Source organism: Sceloporus undulatus, chromosome 6 (assembly GCF_019175285.1).
Source record: "Sceloporus undulatus isolate JIND9_A2432 ecotype Alabama chromosome 6, SceUnd_v1.1, whole genome shotgun sequence".
Taxonomy (NCBI): Eukaryota; Metazoa; Chordata; class Lepidosauria; order Squamata; family Phrynosomatidae; genus Sceloporus; species Sceloporus undulatus.
In genome coordinates, this window is record NC_056527.1 from 116,006,211 (window position 1) to 116,023,521 (window position 17,311).

At 40.8% G+C, this 17,311-nt stretch overlaps 1 protein-coding gene across 3 annotated transcripts in view; it reads left to right on the top strand.

Moving 5' to 3' along the window:
• The window catches only part of LOC121934888 (polyunsaturated fatty acid lipoxygenase ALOX15B-like), a 33,254-nt gene extending 26,726 nt beyond the window's left edge, over window positions 1–6,528 (top strand). For 2 of the 3 annotated variants that reach the window (XM_042475803.1, XM_042475804.1), the window contains 3 exons: window positions 1,183–1,405; window positions 2,031–2,201; window positions 3,171–6,528. In XM_042475803.1, coding sequence (XP_042331737.1) covers window positions 1,183–1,405; window positions 2,031–2,201; window positions 3,171–3,350 — 574 coding nt within the window. In that variant the 3' untranslated portion in view covers window positions 3,351–6,528. The remainder of the gene's footprint in view (window positions 1–1,182; window positions 1,406–2,030; window positions 2,202–3,170) is intronic. The other variant, XM_042475802.1, reaches the window with a different exon arrangement.
• Window positions 6,529–17,311: the final 10,783 nt, after the last annotated feature.

The following is a 17,311-nucleotide window of genomic DNA, read 5'->3' on the forward strand; positions in this document are numbered from 1 at the left end:
GGCGATTGCCGCGATGACGGGCGGCCCTCGCCCTCCTTCCCAGCCTGGGAGCCGGCTGAGGCTTCCTCCCAGGCCAGGAAGGAGGAGGGGACAAGGTTTAAAAATTTTAAAACCTTGTCCTACATTTGTCCCGGTTTTCAGTTCGCCAACTATGGCAACCCTAGGTGTGCATCATATGGATGCTACGCCCCGACTCCGCCCCCAACACGGCCTTTAAGGCTGATTTGTACAGGGCCTATATCTCCCAGAATACTTTAGCCAATGTGGACAACATGCTGTGTGTTCCAGCAATTAGCTGACAGGAAAGCACAGGTTTCCTGGGAGTTGTAGTTTAAACTGCAACTTTCTCAAATTCTGTGTCACAAAAAACCCAGAAACCCTGTGTAGCTCTAGGGCAGAGGTGGGATGGCATCCCCCCCTGAAAGCCCATCTTTGCAATAACAATAACATCAGCAACAACAATAACAATTAATAATAATATCTGAATAGACACACAGTCGTCCCCTGAATTTTAATGTTTAATGTTACCCCTCCACACAAGCCCCCCCAAAAGCAGGTATGGAGAATTAGGTGAGGTGTCCCCTCGACCATCCAGGGTTGTCTTCTCCTGCTCTAGGGAGTTCAAAGCAGAAGGAGGAAGTATCTAATTTTTCTAATGAGGTTTTTTTTTTGTAACTAGTTACTTTTAGCAATAATGAGCTAGAACAGAATTGCTTTTTTGCCTGAAGTGGCCATGGTTCTAATTCATAACTTTGCGGTTGAGCAGGAGCTCATTGTCTTCCCATTACTCATTCGCGGGAGTTTACTACTGGGTGAACTGTGAGAAGAGGAAGAGGAAGGGTCCCATGGGTGGCTCCCTTTTGCTTCAGCCAAAAACAATTGCTTAATCGCATCTTTTCCAATTCAATCATAATTTCCAATGTGCAATATCTGAATTGGCCACTTGGGGGAACCAGAGAGCATTTTTCTATTATTCTCCAATGGCATAATGGCCACAGTAACAGTAACTTGTTAGTTATGAGCAAGTCAGTGAATTATCTTTCTGAACTGCCATATGGCATACCAATAGAGTTGAGTGGCAAGAGTTACAAGTAAAGTAACTAGTTCCTTTGTAAAATTAACTTTCCAAGATATGGTTCATGGTGTGGTAGATCTTCCAGCGTGTGGGATCTTGTGTTCCAGCTTTGTTGGAGACATGGTGAAGTTCTATTACCGGAGTGATGACCGTATCCAGAGTGATCCAGAGCTCCAAGCCTGGGTTCAGGAGATCTTCAGGGAAGCTTTCCAAAGCAGGGAGAACTCAGGTGCTCCTTCTTCTCTGGGGACGATGGAAGAGCTCACCAAATTCCTGACAATGGTGATTTTCACCTGTTCAGCTCAACATGCTGCAGTCAACAGCGGGCAGGTGAGAATTCACACATAACATACTGATTTTCATAGTGTGAGGAAGTTACTTTTTTTGGACTACAACCCCCAGAATCCTATTAATTTCTTCAGGCCCATTTTAGTCCCACTCTCTAGCTATGCTTTATCCATCTCTTCATCAAAAGCATCACTCAGATTGCTCAATCCAGCATCCTCCAGTTGTGTTGGATGACACATAACCATTGGCTGGGGATTGTGGGAGTTGTAGTTTACCACATCTGGAAGGTACCAGCTCAGGAAAGGTCAATCTGTGATGTTGCAACAGGAGAGTCATTTTGGTGCCTCAAGCAGTTCATCCAAATAGACTCACTGAGATGAAGGCAACTTATTAGTTACAACTCATTTCCCACTGATTTTAGTAGGACAGAGTAGGCTTAATTTATCTTCAAAGCCATTGATTTCAGTGGGTCTCCTCCAAACAGGTCCCAGTCTGGATCTGTCCAATTGAATCCAGACTTGCTCCTTATGTAGCTCCCATGCTTTTCAAGGCAATCTTGTATGGGAGAACTTCTCGGCGGATTGGGCCTTAAAGACCCGCCGCATCTCATGATGAGTACCATTTGCATTTTGGGATCGGCTTAACCTGATGTTCCTTTTGCCCCCAGTTTGACTTTGGGGCATGGATCCCCAACATCCCACCCACCATGAGGAGACCCCCACCCACCAGGAAGGGGACTGCGACCCTGGAGAGCATCCTGGAGACCCTTCCTCAGGTCAACATCACCTGCATCGCTCTGAGTTCTTTGTGGCTGCTAAGCAATGATGTGGGAGACCGGGTAAGCATTAGGAATGCAGGGGGATGATTACCTTTATGGTGCATCTACACTGTAGAAATAATGCAGTTTGACACCACTTTAAGTGCTGTAGCTCCATCCTATGGAATCCCTGGGATCTGAGGTTTTACAAGGTCTTTCTTCTTCTCTGCCAAAAACTTTGGGTGCCTCACCAAACTACAAACCCCAGGATTCTGTAGGATGGAGCAATGGCAGTGAAAGTATGATTAAGCTGCATTATTTCTAAAGTTCAGATGCAATGGCGAGCCTCCTCTAAACAACTCTTGCTAAAAGGTTCTCCTTATGGTTGCCATGAATTGGAAATGACTTGAAGGCGCACAGAAACAACAGCAACAAAAGAGGCGCCCTCAGTTACACAATCCATCAAGCTCCCGTGTTCCCTGTCAAGGCCTGCTCCTCCCAAGTTTAACACATAGGCCCTCTAAAATCCATCTCAATAATGGGGATTTTGTGGTGTTTTAAGCTTTTTTCTTACCAGGAGTTTGTACTCTAGGGACGGAGGGCCCACCTTGATATTTTGAAGTCAAACATAATGCCCTTCCTCATGGACCAAAGACCAGCTCAGCCTTTCCTCTAAAAAAGCATGAGATTTTGCAGTGTTTAAGGTCACATCTCGTACACAACACAAGCAGTGAACAAACAAACTGCAAGGCTAGGGCGGGGGGGGGGGGGGAGATGCTATCTTAAAGACAGGAATGGTGGCTGGCGGCAACAAGATGCAAGGCTGGGGAGAGATTGAAGATTTTACAGATCCTCTTGTCTCTCTCCAGTCTTGCAAATACAGTACTGCTACGTACTGCATTACTAATGTATTCCAAAATCCAAAAAATACCCCAGCTGTGGTCCTAAGCGTTTCAGATAAGGGATACTAACTCAACCTGTATAACCAAAAATGTGTTGTCAACTTTTCCAAACATCTCTGGTCAATGGTTTCTCTCAAATCCCTTCCAGAGGCCTTTGGGACACTTTCCGGATAAACATTTCTCTGAAGATGAACCAAAGCGCCTCATCGGAGTCTTTCAGAGCCGCCTGGCCCAAATTTCTGAGGAAATTCAGGAGAGGAACAAGTCGCTCGCCCTTCCATATGAATACATCAGCCCGCCTATGATCGAGAACAGCGTTGCCATTTAGGGTTCGGGTGATGATTCGCAAACGTGGCACCCTGGATTTTGCCGTCAGCTGGGTATCTCAGTAATGCTCGGTTATACTGTGTGCTGAGCCACCGTTCTTCTCCAAAACTCCTCTCTTGGGAATCATGTGTGGCACTCAGTAGGGCAGGGACAGAGATGTCATTGCAAAGGGTGTTTAACTTTGGACTCAAAGAATACATGTGTCCCTTTGGCTTTGTCTCATGGGCCCACAATCTAATTCCAAAGGCTTTGACAAGCGATCCATGTTTAAGAATAATCTTTCCCTTCCCCAGCAGCCTATCTAGTTGGAAAGAAAGGGAGCAAGTAAAGGGGAAAGGTGTGCTTTGGTGTATGCATGGGTTCTAGTGCACGCATACAATGACATCTGCACATGCGTGCCAAGAGCGCATGCGAAGTCAGAACTCTCTGGGATCAATGTATGTATATTTGGAGCAGGTTTGGAACTAAACTGAGAGGAAGTGTACTTTTCAAGTATAATTTTCTAGAGAATTCTAGAAATCTCTAGGATGATTTCTATGCACTGAGCCAATTCAGAACTGAGCTGAGAGAGGCTCACATTGAAACTCTGTGACATTTTGACTGTGAAGCTACTGTCAGGAAAGAGCCCTTCATTGCTAATGATTAAATAATACACACACTTTTACAAGGCCTCCGTTCTTTCCTTATATGACTGGTCAGGTTGAACCTAGAGCTTGGAAAAGTTGCTTTCCAGAGGACTATAACTCCTCTGGACTACAGCTCCGCATGGCCTGATGATTTTTTCTTAACCAAAAATCAAACCGTGTATAATATATTTTGACTTTAAATAATGTAGTGTACTTTTTGCACAATGTTTTAAAACTGAGTAAATGAATCTGTGAATGCAAAAATAACTGATTTTATGACATGAGCCCAAGGGATCCTTTTAAAACAACTCGTCATCAGGACTGATTTGTTATGGATCACTATGTATTTTTAGGTGTGGGCTTGTGATACGATTCGGTGGTTTAATCCTTCAGATGTTTTGTGATGCTGTTGTAAGACACCCTGAGGATGTTTTTTTAATAAATAGACAAGCGATGCATATCTTTTTTTAAAAAATGAACAAATTTTCCAAATCCAAGTTGCGTACTCTTGCCTGCTATGCATACAAATCCCCTAAAGCTTAACATCATCTCTGATCAGGAACCGGGGTAGAAATAACACTGAACTCAGGAAAACTATGAACTTATTCCCACTACCTTGTAAATGGGATTGCAAATTGGTTTGGACTGACCCTGGTTTGCACTTGAATGGAATCACTGAAGAGAGGGGCCATGCGCGACACCCATTTATTCTGCGTCTTTCTGATGTGGATTTTTTCTACGTCTTTTTGTTTTTTTTTTTATATATAATCTTTATTAATTTTTAAAATAAACATAAAATAGCACCATCGAAGATTCAGATTTTAACAAATGAAATTAAACTCAAAAATATTCGAAAAAGACATCTTCGTACCCCTCTTCATTCTTCTTCTCTTGTCTCTTCAGAAGGGAGGATCTTATTGTTACACTTGAATAGCCCATGCTTAAAATAAGGGATGAAGCTTCTCTACTATATTCTAATTACTAGGGACTAAAAGCCCTTTGGTATTAAGTCTATTTGCCCTATGTCCTTTTACACAATATATTCAATTTTCTAATAGACTTAAATTATCTAATAATTTATCACATCACTGTACAATAATATCTAAATAATCTTTCCCTGAACCCTCTCAACGAATATAGTGATAAAAAAGAAACTACAGAAGTCTTTATAAATTCTTCTACTTCGTTTGCGATCTATTTAGGCTCTGGAATATTAGAACAGAAATATAATGTATCAATGTTAGCATATATAGAAATCGCCCTCCAACTTAACCAATTTTATTTCTCTTCTACCGTCTCTCAATTCTCACTTCCATTCATGCCACCCAATTTAGGTTGCGATCGAAGAAATATCTAAATCCCAAACTTTCCCCCAATAGATCAGGACTTTTTTCCACATTTCCTTTCTCTTGTTGTTATTTCTATTTTGGACATGACAAGATATAATATCTAGTTCTCTATAATCATTGATCCTCATCATCCAATTTTCCCAAGTTGGCACTTCTTTAGTTTTCCAGAACCGCGCTATCTCTATTCTAGCCGCGGTAATCATGTAAAGAACTATCCTCCAGTTCTGCTGCTCGTCTTTAGGGTCAAGAACCTTAGTTATGTTCAGTATAAATAGTTTAGGATTCATTGGAATTTTTATTTCAAGAATTTGTTGCATAGTCAAATGTATTTTAACCCAGAATTTTTGAATTTCTGGGCATTTCCACCACATGTGGAAATGTGTCCCCTTCTCTATTCCGCATCTCCAACAATTTCCATCTGAGGTCTTGAACATTTTTTTTAATTTCCAGGGGGTAATATACCACCTGTTCATAATCTTTAGAAAATTTTCTTTCAGATTCTGGCCCACTGTGAACTTATCTGTCTTGTTCCAAGCCCCTTCCCATTCGTCCATATTAATTGTCATGTTTAAGTCCTCGGACCACTTTATCATATAATCCTTGACTACAAGTTTCTCTAGAGTTCTGTTCAAAAATAGATTGTATAGTTTGGCTATTTTTTTTTATCCGATTGCCAAAGTATCTCGTCCAATTCGTTAAATCCAAGTTCTATTCCCTTCTCTTTTATATCTTCTTTGTATTTTTGGCAAATCTGTATATAGTTAAACCAAGTTATCTCGTAACCCTCTTCTTCAAGCCTCTCTCTTGTTTTGATGTTAACTTTCCCTGGTCCTGACTTAATCAAAGCATTTTTGTAAGTTAGCCAGTTGCCCTGCGGAAGCCATCTGCCAAAAAACGCCTCTTGGGGTGAAGTCCAGTATGGTAATTTGAAATAAAATAATTTTTTTATCTTATTCCAAGTAATTAATAGTGATTTTCTAATAGCGTGATTGTCGAAATCCTTGTTGTGTCTACTTTTATCGTAGCACAAAAAGGCATGCCACCCGAATCTTAAGTGGGTATTCTCTAAATTTAAAATGAAGGGGTCATCCAACTTTATCCAACACTGTATCCACACCATACTGCAAGCCCAATAATATAGTTGAAAGTCCGGCAGAGAATAACCCCCTCTCTTTTTAGCATCCTTCAATGTGGACCATTTTATCCTAGGCTTCTTTCCTTTCCAAACAAAATTTTTGAGTTCCCTTTCCCAACTCCTAAAGATATTTTCTTTTATCTCAATTGGTAAATTCTGTAGTAAAAACATAATTTTGGGAAGCACTACCATCTTAATTGTGGAGATCCTCCCCAGTATCGAAAGGTTTAATTGATTCCATCTTTTCATATTTTCCTGAATATCTTTCCAAACATTAACATAGTTATTTTCAAAGAGTCTAAGGTTATCTTTAGCTAACCAAACCCCCAAGTATTTAAGCTTTTTTTCCTCTTTGTAACCAGTCTTTCTTTCTAACAACTCGACTTCTTCTCTGGTAAGGTTTTTTGTTAACATTGAGGTCTTGTTCTTGTTGACTCTTAATCCGGTAACTATTTCAAACTGATTTAATTCATAAAGTAGGGAGTCTATCCCTTGGATCGGGTCTTCCAATACTAAAATAACATCATCTGCGAACACCCTCACTTTCAATTCCAAACCCCCTTTTTTTAACCCTCTGATGTTCTTATTTTGATTAATACCATTGATTAGAATTTCCATCGCTGTCAGAAAAAGAAGCGGGGAGATGGGGCACCCTTGTCTCACTCCTCTAAAGAGTTTAAATTCTGAAGATTTCCCCCCGTTAACAACCACTTGCGCACTTTGATTGTTGTATATTTGTCTTATTTGATCTATGAATATATCCCCGCAGCCTAGTTGATTAAGAGTTTCGAGCAGAAAATCCCAACTTAAAGAATCGAAAGCCTTTTCCATATCTAATGCAACTATCGCACATTTTCTCTCATTGTGCACGTGATAATACTCTAGGCAGTTTATTATTGGTCTGATATTATCTCTTAATTGCCTGCCTGGTAAAAAACCATTCTGTTCTTTTCCCAGTATCGTATTTAGAATCGTTTTTAGTCTTTCTGCTAAGATGTGAGTAAAAATCTTATAATCAACATTTAATAGACTAATTGGGCGGTAGTTTGATACTAATAACGGATCTTTTCCTTCCTTATGTATGAGAGAGATATTGGCTGCCTCCCAGGAGGGAGGGATTCCTTCTGTTGCTATTGAATTAAATAGCTTATTTAATGGATTTAACAATTCCCATTTAAATTCCTTGTAAAATTTTGGAGTGAAGCCATCCCTTCCTGGGGATTTGGCTTCCTTCAGACTCTCGATTGCCTTTATTATTTCTTGTTTCGAGATTGCCTCATTTAATCTTTCTCTTTGGTCTTCAGGAATCCTATGCTTAATTTTCCCTTTAATGTACTCTTGGAGGGCCGTTTTTTGTTCTTTATAGTAGCCTTGAGCCTTATATAGATTTTGATAAAACTCTCGGAATGAATCTATTATCTCTCCCCTAGAAGTGACCAATCCTTTATCTGTTTTTAACTTGGGGATAATTTTTCGTTCCCTTTCTTTTTTTAGTTTCTTTGCTAACCATTTCCCCACTTTATTCCCATTTTCAAAAAAATTTTGTTTGGTCGCCTTTAAATTTCTTGCTATTTCTAAGTTAATTTTACTTTGTGTTTGTTGTTGCAGGATTTTTATTTCGTTCCTTATCTGAGTATTTGTCGGGTCAGCTTTTAGCAATAATTCTTTCTCTTTAAGTTTCTCCCACAGATCTTTCTCCCTCATTTTGTTAATTCTCTTTACTTCCGCGGCTCTTTTCAGAAATAACCCCCGAAACACCGCTTTACCCGCATCCCAAACCACATTATTCTTTATCTCTTGTGACTCATTAATCCTAAAATAAATGGCTATCTCTTCTCTCATTTTTTCCACAAAAGCTTTATCTCCTAAAAGCTCATCCCTTAGTCTCCATGAAAATTCCCGGCTTTCCCCAATCTTCATCGTCATCTCAATCAAACAGTGATCAGATAGTGATCTAGGGTCTAATTCCATTGACTTCACCTTTGTAGCCAATATGCCAGACAGTAAAAATAAATCAATACGGGACCATGATTTATGTGGTTCGGAATAAAAAGTAAATCCTGGTTTATCTTCATTTTTTGTAGGACCAAAGGTCTTCAAGGTTATGTTCCTGAATCAAATCTCTGCAGCTCTTGGGAAGTTTCCCTTGACTGTCCTTAATCTTTTTTTCCGCCTTCCTGTCCCTCTTTGGGATTATTACCCCATTAAAGTCTCCCGCCAATATTATATTGTTTTGATCATAGGACATTAGTTCTTCATTTAATTTCTGATAATAAATGTCTTTTTTTTCCAGTGGTCCGTAAACATTCACCACTATCAGTTTCTTGTCACCTATATCTATTTCTATTATTTGAAATCTTCCCTCGGGATCGTTATTTAGTTCTTTCGTGTAAAAATTCCTGTTTACATAAACCACTAATCCTCTCTTTCTCTTCTTGTTTGACAAGGCAAAGCAATTGCCCAATTTAGGGTTTCTCAAATATTTTTCCTCCCCTTTCCTTATTTTAGTTTCTTGTAGAAGGACTACATCGTAATTTCTCTTTTCCAAAAAGTGAAATATTTGTTTTCTCTTTTTTTCCCTGTTTATACCCCCCACATTCCAGGATGCCAGTTTGAGCATCATTTTGTATCAGAATTTACTATCCTCAAAACTTAGTCTACTTCTAGACTTACCCCATGCAAAAGTAGATATTTATCGTACCCAAAACTAAGTCAAAGAAACAAATTCTAGATTTTTTCCCCCCCTAGAAATCAGACAAGTTACAGTTCCCAAATCCCCCAATATAATTAAAGAATTTATAGACCTGATTAGGTTTCAAACGATCTTGGATGGGTAAGCGAGTTATCTTCTAAATCCAGATTCAAAAGCAAATTTGAGTTCAGATTTCTCTTTTCTCTTTGTTGGGAATCCTTTTCTTCTGGAAGCTGATCAAGTGAGTCCCTTCTTCTTGGGGCTTCGTCCGCTTCTACTACCGAATTCTTCTCTCCGTTGGATTCTCCTCCTCCAAAGTCTGAGTGTAGGAAAGTTCTGTAGAAAACTCTCGCCTTCTCAGTCGTATTTATTTTGAATCTCTTATGATTAAATATAAAAGACACCCCTTCCGGATTCATCCATCTATAATTGACTTTATTTTTTTGTAGCAATGCCGTTAAGAATTTATACTGTTGTCTCTGTTTTATAATCTGAAGAGGTAAGTCTCTAAAAATAGAAACCGGGGAATCTTCTATCATTAAGTTGTCTTTGTAGTTCTTTTGTATGACCCTTTCTTTTATCCTTGTGGTTGTAAAACAAATTACAATATCGCGCGGCAAGCCTTTTTCTTGGGCAATTTTAGAGCTGACCCTGAAGATTTTATCCGTTTGCGTCTCGACCAGATCTATCGGAATGTCTAAGAACGAGGATAAAGCTGGGAAAACTCTTTCTTCGAGGTCCTCATTCTCTACCTCTGGGAGGCCTCTTATTTTAATGGCCTTGTCTCTGTGCCTTTTTTCTTGTATTTGGAGAAGAAAATCTTCTTGAAGCTGATGTTTTTCCAATTTAATGACTTTTCTCTCCAAATCCGCTGTATTCTTCGAATTAAGCTGTACTTCTTTTTTAATATCCGCAATTTCTTTATTAACAAAGTCGATCTTTTTGGCCAAGCCCTCAATTTCCATTTGCATGTCGCGCCTAATTTCTTCTCTTAAAGATTTTTGCTCTTCCCTAATTTCCAGTTTGAAATTTCTCTTAAACTTCCGGTTGCGACGCCGAGGCGCGTGGAAGCAAGCAGCGGCTGCTCTGCTTTCTTTCCTCTGCAGTTTGTCCCGTTTAAGGTCTCTACGATATACAACTGGTGAGAGACCAATAGGGAGCCCAAGCCGAGAGAGGCTTGAGCCGAGGGTCTGTCGGGGTCCGGAGAATTCGGCTCTCCGCCCTCCCCTTTCAGGGGTCGGTAGGAGAAGGATTCGGGGAAGGTCGCAAGACAGCCGGGACTGCAGAGAGTTAGTCTTTGGACACCAGCTTCAGGCGCAACCCTTTTAATTTAATTTTTGAAGCTGCCTCTAGAAGACCCTTGTGAGGCAGCGCGCAGCAATTACACTCGAGTGTCTCGAAAGAAGGAGAGGAAACAAGGTCCCAAGGTAGGGGATCCTCTCTTGTTATTGGAAGGAAGAAAAATAGTGAGACGAATAGGCTCCGTCTCTCTTATGCTTATTTGGAAGAAACTGGGCAGCAAGGATAAAAGTGAGAGGAAATTAATGAATATAAAGAAACAATTTGGTGGATTTTAGGAAAGAAAGAAAGAGCAAGGAGACGGATATTTTTATGACTAATTAAATAGGTCAGCATGCACATTGGACAGACCTTCTAACTTTTTTGTAATTTTTGAATTCCTCAAGAGCATTGAGTTCCAGTTGAGAATTAAGGGAGTTTTTCTTTCGCATTTCGTTTTCAGTGTTGCTACTAATTAGCTTTTCTCTTAGAACTGTAACAGAGGTGTTGAACATTTAGTTAGCAACAAACTTTCAATCAATGCACCTGGAGCCCTAACTCCAGCAGAAGGAGATTACTCTGTTTAAGATAAAAGGGGCTGGCTGATTTGACAACGAACGCTATCCGCTTTTGAGGTCTTGATAAGTTAATTCCACAAAGATAGAACCTGTTTCTTTGCAAGAAAAGAAATTCTCAGGAAATTTAGCCAATGGACACGAGAAGTGGCAAATACAGAAAGCTTAATATGAGTGGATACCAACAGAATACGAGACGAGACTCATTAGATGGATCTAACAAACAGCCAGAAATAACATCTTTGATACTGGAGGAACTACGAGAATTTTCTACGTCTTTTTGGATAAATCGATTCTGTGCAAGTGTGAACCAGATGCAGATCAGAATCAATTTAAATTTGCCCTTTGGCTGGCTGGAGTGGGTCCATTTTGAATCGATTCATTTGTCAAGGTGAACTACTGAGATGGATGGATTTTTAATATTAAAATCCCCACTATAGATTTATAGAATGGTTGTGCTATAGATATAGAAATGAGCTTTCCGGAGTCAAGGTTGTGTGTGTGCGAGAGAGAAAATGCTGAACAGGATTTGCAGTGAAATGTTCAGAGAACAAGTTGACCTTTGCAAGCATCAAGGCAACTAGCTTGCTTTGAAAGCCAAAACAATTAAGAAGAGCATCCTTGGATAAGGGAAATAACACAAAAGTGATAAGAGTGATGGGATATTCCAAATGAGTCCAAATGTATTTTAATATATTCACAATTCTGTATCCTGATTGTAAGAAAGTTTTTGTACGTTTGCATTTTGAACCAGCCAATAGAATACATTGTTAAGGACCTCTTTGTTTGAATTCCTATACGAACAGCCATTTTCTTTGGTTTTGTGGCCTCGGTATTTGGAAACTGTGGCCTGTTACAGACTGCCAAAATAAAGCTGCTTCGGGTCTCTTTGGAGGTATGCTGTTTAAATAATGCATGGATCCTAAGAATCCGGAAGCTGCACCAAAGCTGCCTTCCAGTGCTTAGGAATGGAGTGTGGCTTTGGCGCAACCTCCGGACTCTTAGGACCCATGTGCATCATTTAAATAGCATACCTCCAAAGAGACCCGAAGCAGCTTTATTTTGGCAGTCTGTAACAGACCTGTATTTCCATGGAGGACTTGCCGGCATTAAAGAAATTTGGATTCTCAGCCTTCTGAGTCCTGTTGTTTTTTCTGCTCTGTCAAGCCAGTGGACTTAGTGAGAGAAAGTCCAGGCTTTAAGAATCCCAGAACACCACAAGTGGGTTATTTCATTTTATTTTGCAGCAAGAAAATGCGATCAAGGCAAATGTAATGTGAACCATGCTCCGTTGCCAAACCAATCCATCAATTTAGATTGCAAAGCGATTTATTTGTAAATGGGAATGCGGCCTACATTTAGATTTTAGCAAGTAGGTTCAAACTTCATCTGCCTTTTATTTCCTCCCTGGCTACCTCTTGGGGCAATTATCTTGTTCAGGACAGATCCAAGACATTTTGCTGCCTGAGGCACAGTTTCTGGTGTTTCCAGAGCCAGGATCAAAGTGTGTAGTTCCTTAAGACGATGGAGTGATTTGGCCCCTGGAACAGAAATGGCAGTAGAAATAGTACTGTTTAAAAAGCAATGGAGGAGTTTTGTGATCTGTTTGACTATGGAATAGGCTGCTTAAGAAGACTGCTGAGTTCTCTCTCCTCGGAGGTTTGGAAACATAGGCTGGAGAGCCATTTGTTGGGGACAGGGATTTCCTAGAGGGTTGGACTTCTGGTTCCCTTCCAACTATGATTCTACGAATTCAATGTTCTTTCATGACACTGGAGTTTATCACACGAAGGTGATTGGGAGTTTATCTCATGAATATCCCAGAAAAATCATGTAATTATGCGAAACAATTTCAATTGGGTCGTACAACACCCACCATTAAAGTAGTCACAAAGATGCATTAATGCACATCTTTGTACTTTCAGGATTTCAGTGACAATGCAATTCTGATATTACTTTATTTGCACAATTGCATGTGATTATCAGTCATGCAATTACTCGCCTTTTCCACTTTATTTGCAGGATGCTTTAAATGCGGTTTAATCTCTCTGTAATGCCAAAATCAGCTCCAGTGGGATAAACTCCATACAGACACTGATCTGGTCCCCCTGATTGTCAGGGCCTAAGAGTCCCCCAGAAATAATCCCCAGCTGGTCCTGCCAGCTAGGGGATTCTGGGAGTTACAGTCCAGAAGAATGACCTTCCCAAGCTCTGGGAATAAGAAGAAAGAAGCTGTGGACAATAAAAACACAGGAAGGGCAGACTTGTAAGATAGGAATGCCTGGAACCACCCTAAGCATTGGGTAAATGAGGGAGGGAAATTGCATGCGAAAAGCTTCATCGAGTAACATCTGTTTTCTGGCCTCTAGTTCAATGGGGAACGGAAACCTTTCCAGACACGGCCTGCTTCCTCAGCCCAGAGATCTGCATCCACAACCTTTGTACAACCTCACATCTCTGGGGCTGTTGTCGATTTGTCTTCAGAGCTTCAAGTGTGTATTTGGTAGTCAGACTTTTCTGCATGAAAATGCTGTTTCCCTGGACTTTTGCTGAGACCACCAAAGGCAGAAGATGAAGTTTGTCAGCATAGACAACTGCAATGGTTGCAGGGGCTGTGAGGATTGTCCAAAACAGAAACCTAGTCCAGCAATCCTTGTTTTTGTTTTTTTAAAGAAAATTGGTATTATTTGTTATTTAAATAATACTGGGAGGGCCTGAAATCTGTTTAAATGGTGATGTGCCTTTCTCGGAGGCTCTGGATAGTGAAGGGAGGATGCATGGTTTGATTCTCTAGGGGACTTTTATGCCAATGTGCTTGGCTTAGTCTAATGAGAAGAACTGGGAGATAAAAAGAACTTTAAATATTGGTCAATAAGGTCGAAATGTGCTTGGCCTTTGTTTTCCTGATGGCTTTTGAAGATCCATGGTCACCAAATGTTCCTCCAATTGTGGATTCATGCTCAACAGACCTTATACCTGTTGCTGCAGGACTGCTTGGACAATGTGTTTTTATAGATATGGATTAATGATTATCTGACATATTCCTTATAACTTTGTAAGATTTCTTTATTGCATATATCTTCATTTCCCGACTCTCTCTTTGTTTGATTGTGAATGGTTTTGAGAGTCATGTCCTATGTTCATTTCTCATTTCTTGTTCTCTTCTAGAGGCTTTCCAGAAAAGAAACCCACTCCTTTTATGGGGATCTGAAAAAAAGGACAATTCAGGGAATCTAGAGGATTCAAGGGTCACACGAAAAAGGGGCACATTTTGCCCACCCCAATCTATGTCGATTTTATCGATCTCTCAGGGAACATCTGCTTCTCATACACTGGATGACAAAAGGAAAATGATCTCATTGTTTTAATGCTAATTTCTCATCTCCCATTTAAGTCCAAAAAATTAAGAAATAAATATTTAAGAATATTCCTTAACAGTCTGTGTAGCACATAACAATATTTTGAAATCTCTTCGTCAAAACGACTAAGGCAGCTGAAGGAAAAATGAGAGATAGGGAAGGAAGAATCCAAAAAGAGGGGAGAAAAACTTTAACAATAAAAGGAGGAGGGGAAAAAGAAACTTTCTTTTACTATAATTGAGCTGATCTTTTTAAACAGGCCCTTGAAAATGACATGTTTAAACCTGCCTTTTGGTTGCATTAACTAAGAAACTGTTTTGAATTGGAAGGTGGGAATTATACATCCAGCTGAATGCTGTTGGACTGTATGTCCCAGTATTTATTTCGCCTGGTCATGCTGCCTTGGGGATGCTGGAAGTTCCACTCCAACCACATCTGGAAAGTCCCCACATTTGTCAAATGCATTTAGAATGGGGAATGGATGTAATGTCACCAAAGTAGAAGCAAATGGCTGCACTACCCTCCAGCGCCTCTAGATGGTGCCATTGCCCCGTCTATGTATTTGGGTTGTGCTTTGGGTTCTTGCAACTTGCTTTAAAGTTGGGGTTCCATTGAAAACATGGAAAGTAAAGGAATTTGGGGAAAGTCATGGCAGAGTCAGGACATTTAGTTGATAAAGCTCTATCAGTCTAAGGAGGAAATACATACAGCTGAATACAAATCATATGGAGCCAATACACTATGCTGGCTCTTATTTGTGAAATAGTACAGTATACTTTCTCTTTTGTGAGATATTTTTTGCCTTCACTGTCAGGGAAGGGTGTCCCACCAAACTACACATCCCCAAATTCAATTGAGGCATGGCAGTTAAAGTGGTGTCCTACTCCCGTATTTCTGCAGGCCACAGATGAAGTTGCCCAGGACTATCACAGACTCTGAGATTTGAATGTTAAAGCCTGAGTCCGTGGGGTGACCCCTTGTGATGTCATAGGAGGCGGGGTTTAGTGATGTTCCAAAAGGGACTACTTCCACATCTTACCTTAAGCATCAGCCACAGAATACCTTTTCAAATAATAATTTAAAAAAAAGGTCAAGGTTGCATCCGGACTGCAGAAATAATCCAGTTTCACGCCACTGTAACTGGCTCCATCCTACAGAAGCCTGTGATTTGTAGTTTGGTGAGGCACCAGCACTCTTTGGCAGAGAAGGCTAGCAACCTTATAAAGCTACAAATCCCAGGATTCTATAGGATAAAGCTACAGCACTTAAGTGGTGTTGACCAGCATTATTTCTACAGTATAGATGCAGCCCAGTGGGTTCAAATTGTATGAAAAGAGATCCCACCTAAACATTAGGGGGGAAAGACCTGTTTGACTGTAGCCAAGGGTCCGTTTAGGGGAATTTTATTATTATTGTTATTAGCTCAAATATTGCAAGAGGAGGGCCTGCTACGACGGCCCTTGCAGAATCGTCTCCCGTTGTGTATACGGAGTAGACCAGGGGATTCCAATAAATAGAGCTGAGACAGACTTCTAGAATTAATAACCAATTTATTTATAAGGGGAAAAACACATACAGTTCACTAGCATACCCACACACATACAAGGCTCAGGAAAAGCAGGGGTTAGCATGGAATAGGATTTTAGGCATCACTGGGGTGATATGTACCAGAATGTAGACTCCCTCCAGGAATCCAAATGGAATATGATGAGGATGGCATGAGGCTCAGCTATGGAATGACTGGCCAGGAGTCAGAAGCCAGGAGCCAGGGCAGGGATCAAGGGGACAGAGCTTCCCCCTGAAATCCAGACTGGCCCAGGGAACTGGCAAATCTGATGATATTTATAGGCAAAATCTTGCTTCTGGCAAAGGTGCTTGATGGTGAGAACGTCCTTGTCTGATTGTCTTAGTGGTCTTAAGCTGCTCAGACAACAGACCCTGGGGAGGGGGTAAGAGCCTCAGGCAAGGCAAATATTTGCTCTTCCTGGTCCTATGATAATCCTTTTATGCGACTCCTTAGATATGATGATGTGGGTGCCCCTCAGGGGTGTGTGTACATGTCTTCATGCCTTGCTGGCAATGGTGGACAGGCTATTAGAGTTCATCTAGGGGTCATTCAAGGGTTATCATTTATACCAAAATTTATATGGAGCAGCATGGGTAACATGACATTGGAACAGAGTCTGTCATAGGGCTCCGGTCTGGTGCCACAACAAACTACAATCCCCAGCGTTCCTTAACACTGAGCCATGCCAGTTAAAGTGGTGTCAAACTGGATTATTTCTGTGGCTGGCTTCTCCAGAGAATGCTGGCATGGAATAGAGTAAGGTGTGTGTATATCTATCTATCTATTTATCTATCTATCTATCCACACTATGTGACTCTGCATAGGGAGGAGTATATATATATATAGACGCTGTGTGTGTGTGTGTGTGTGTGCGTGTGTGTGTATACACATACCCTACTCTCTTCCACGCCAGCATTCTCTGAAGATGCCAGCCACAGATGCTGGCGAAACATCAGGAATAAACTCTTCTAGAACATGGCCACATAGCCAGAAAAACCCACAAAAACTATAGATGCTGGCCATGAAAGCCTTCGACTTCACATCGGGTTATTTCTATTTATTTCTATAAATTATTTCTGCAGTGCAGCTGCAGCTGCATTGGCAAACCAATGAGGAAAATGCCCCTTTCAAGGTAACACTCTCACCCTGAGATTCCTCCCCTGGTGCCTGAGGGCAACTGGAGCACAAAGAGCCAGGCTCAGAGGCTCAGGAGCCTCAAGAGTGGCACATTTTGCTTCCTTCGGATATACACAGAATGTTTTATACAACCGTGCAGCAGTCACAAAAGCCCTTCAGTCCAAGGAGTTGCACAAGAGAAGTAAAGACACGTGCTTTTAGCATCAGCAGCAAAGGCAGGAGTTGCCCAACCAGGAGTTCGCAC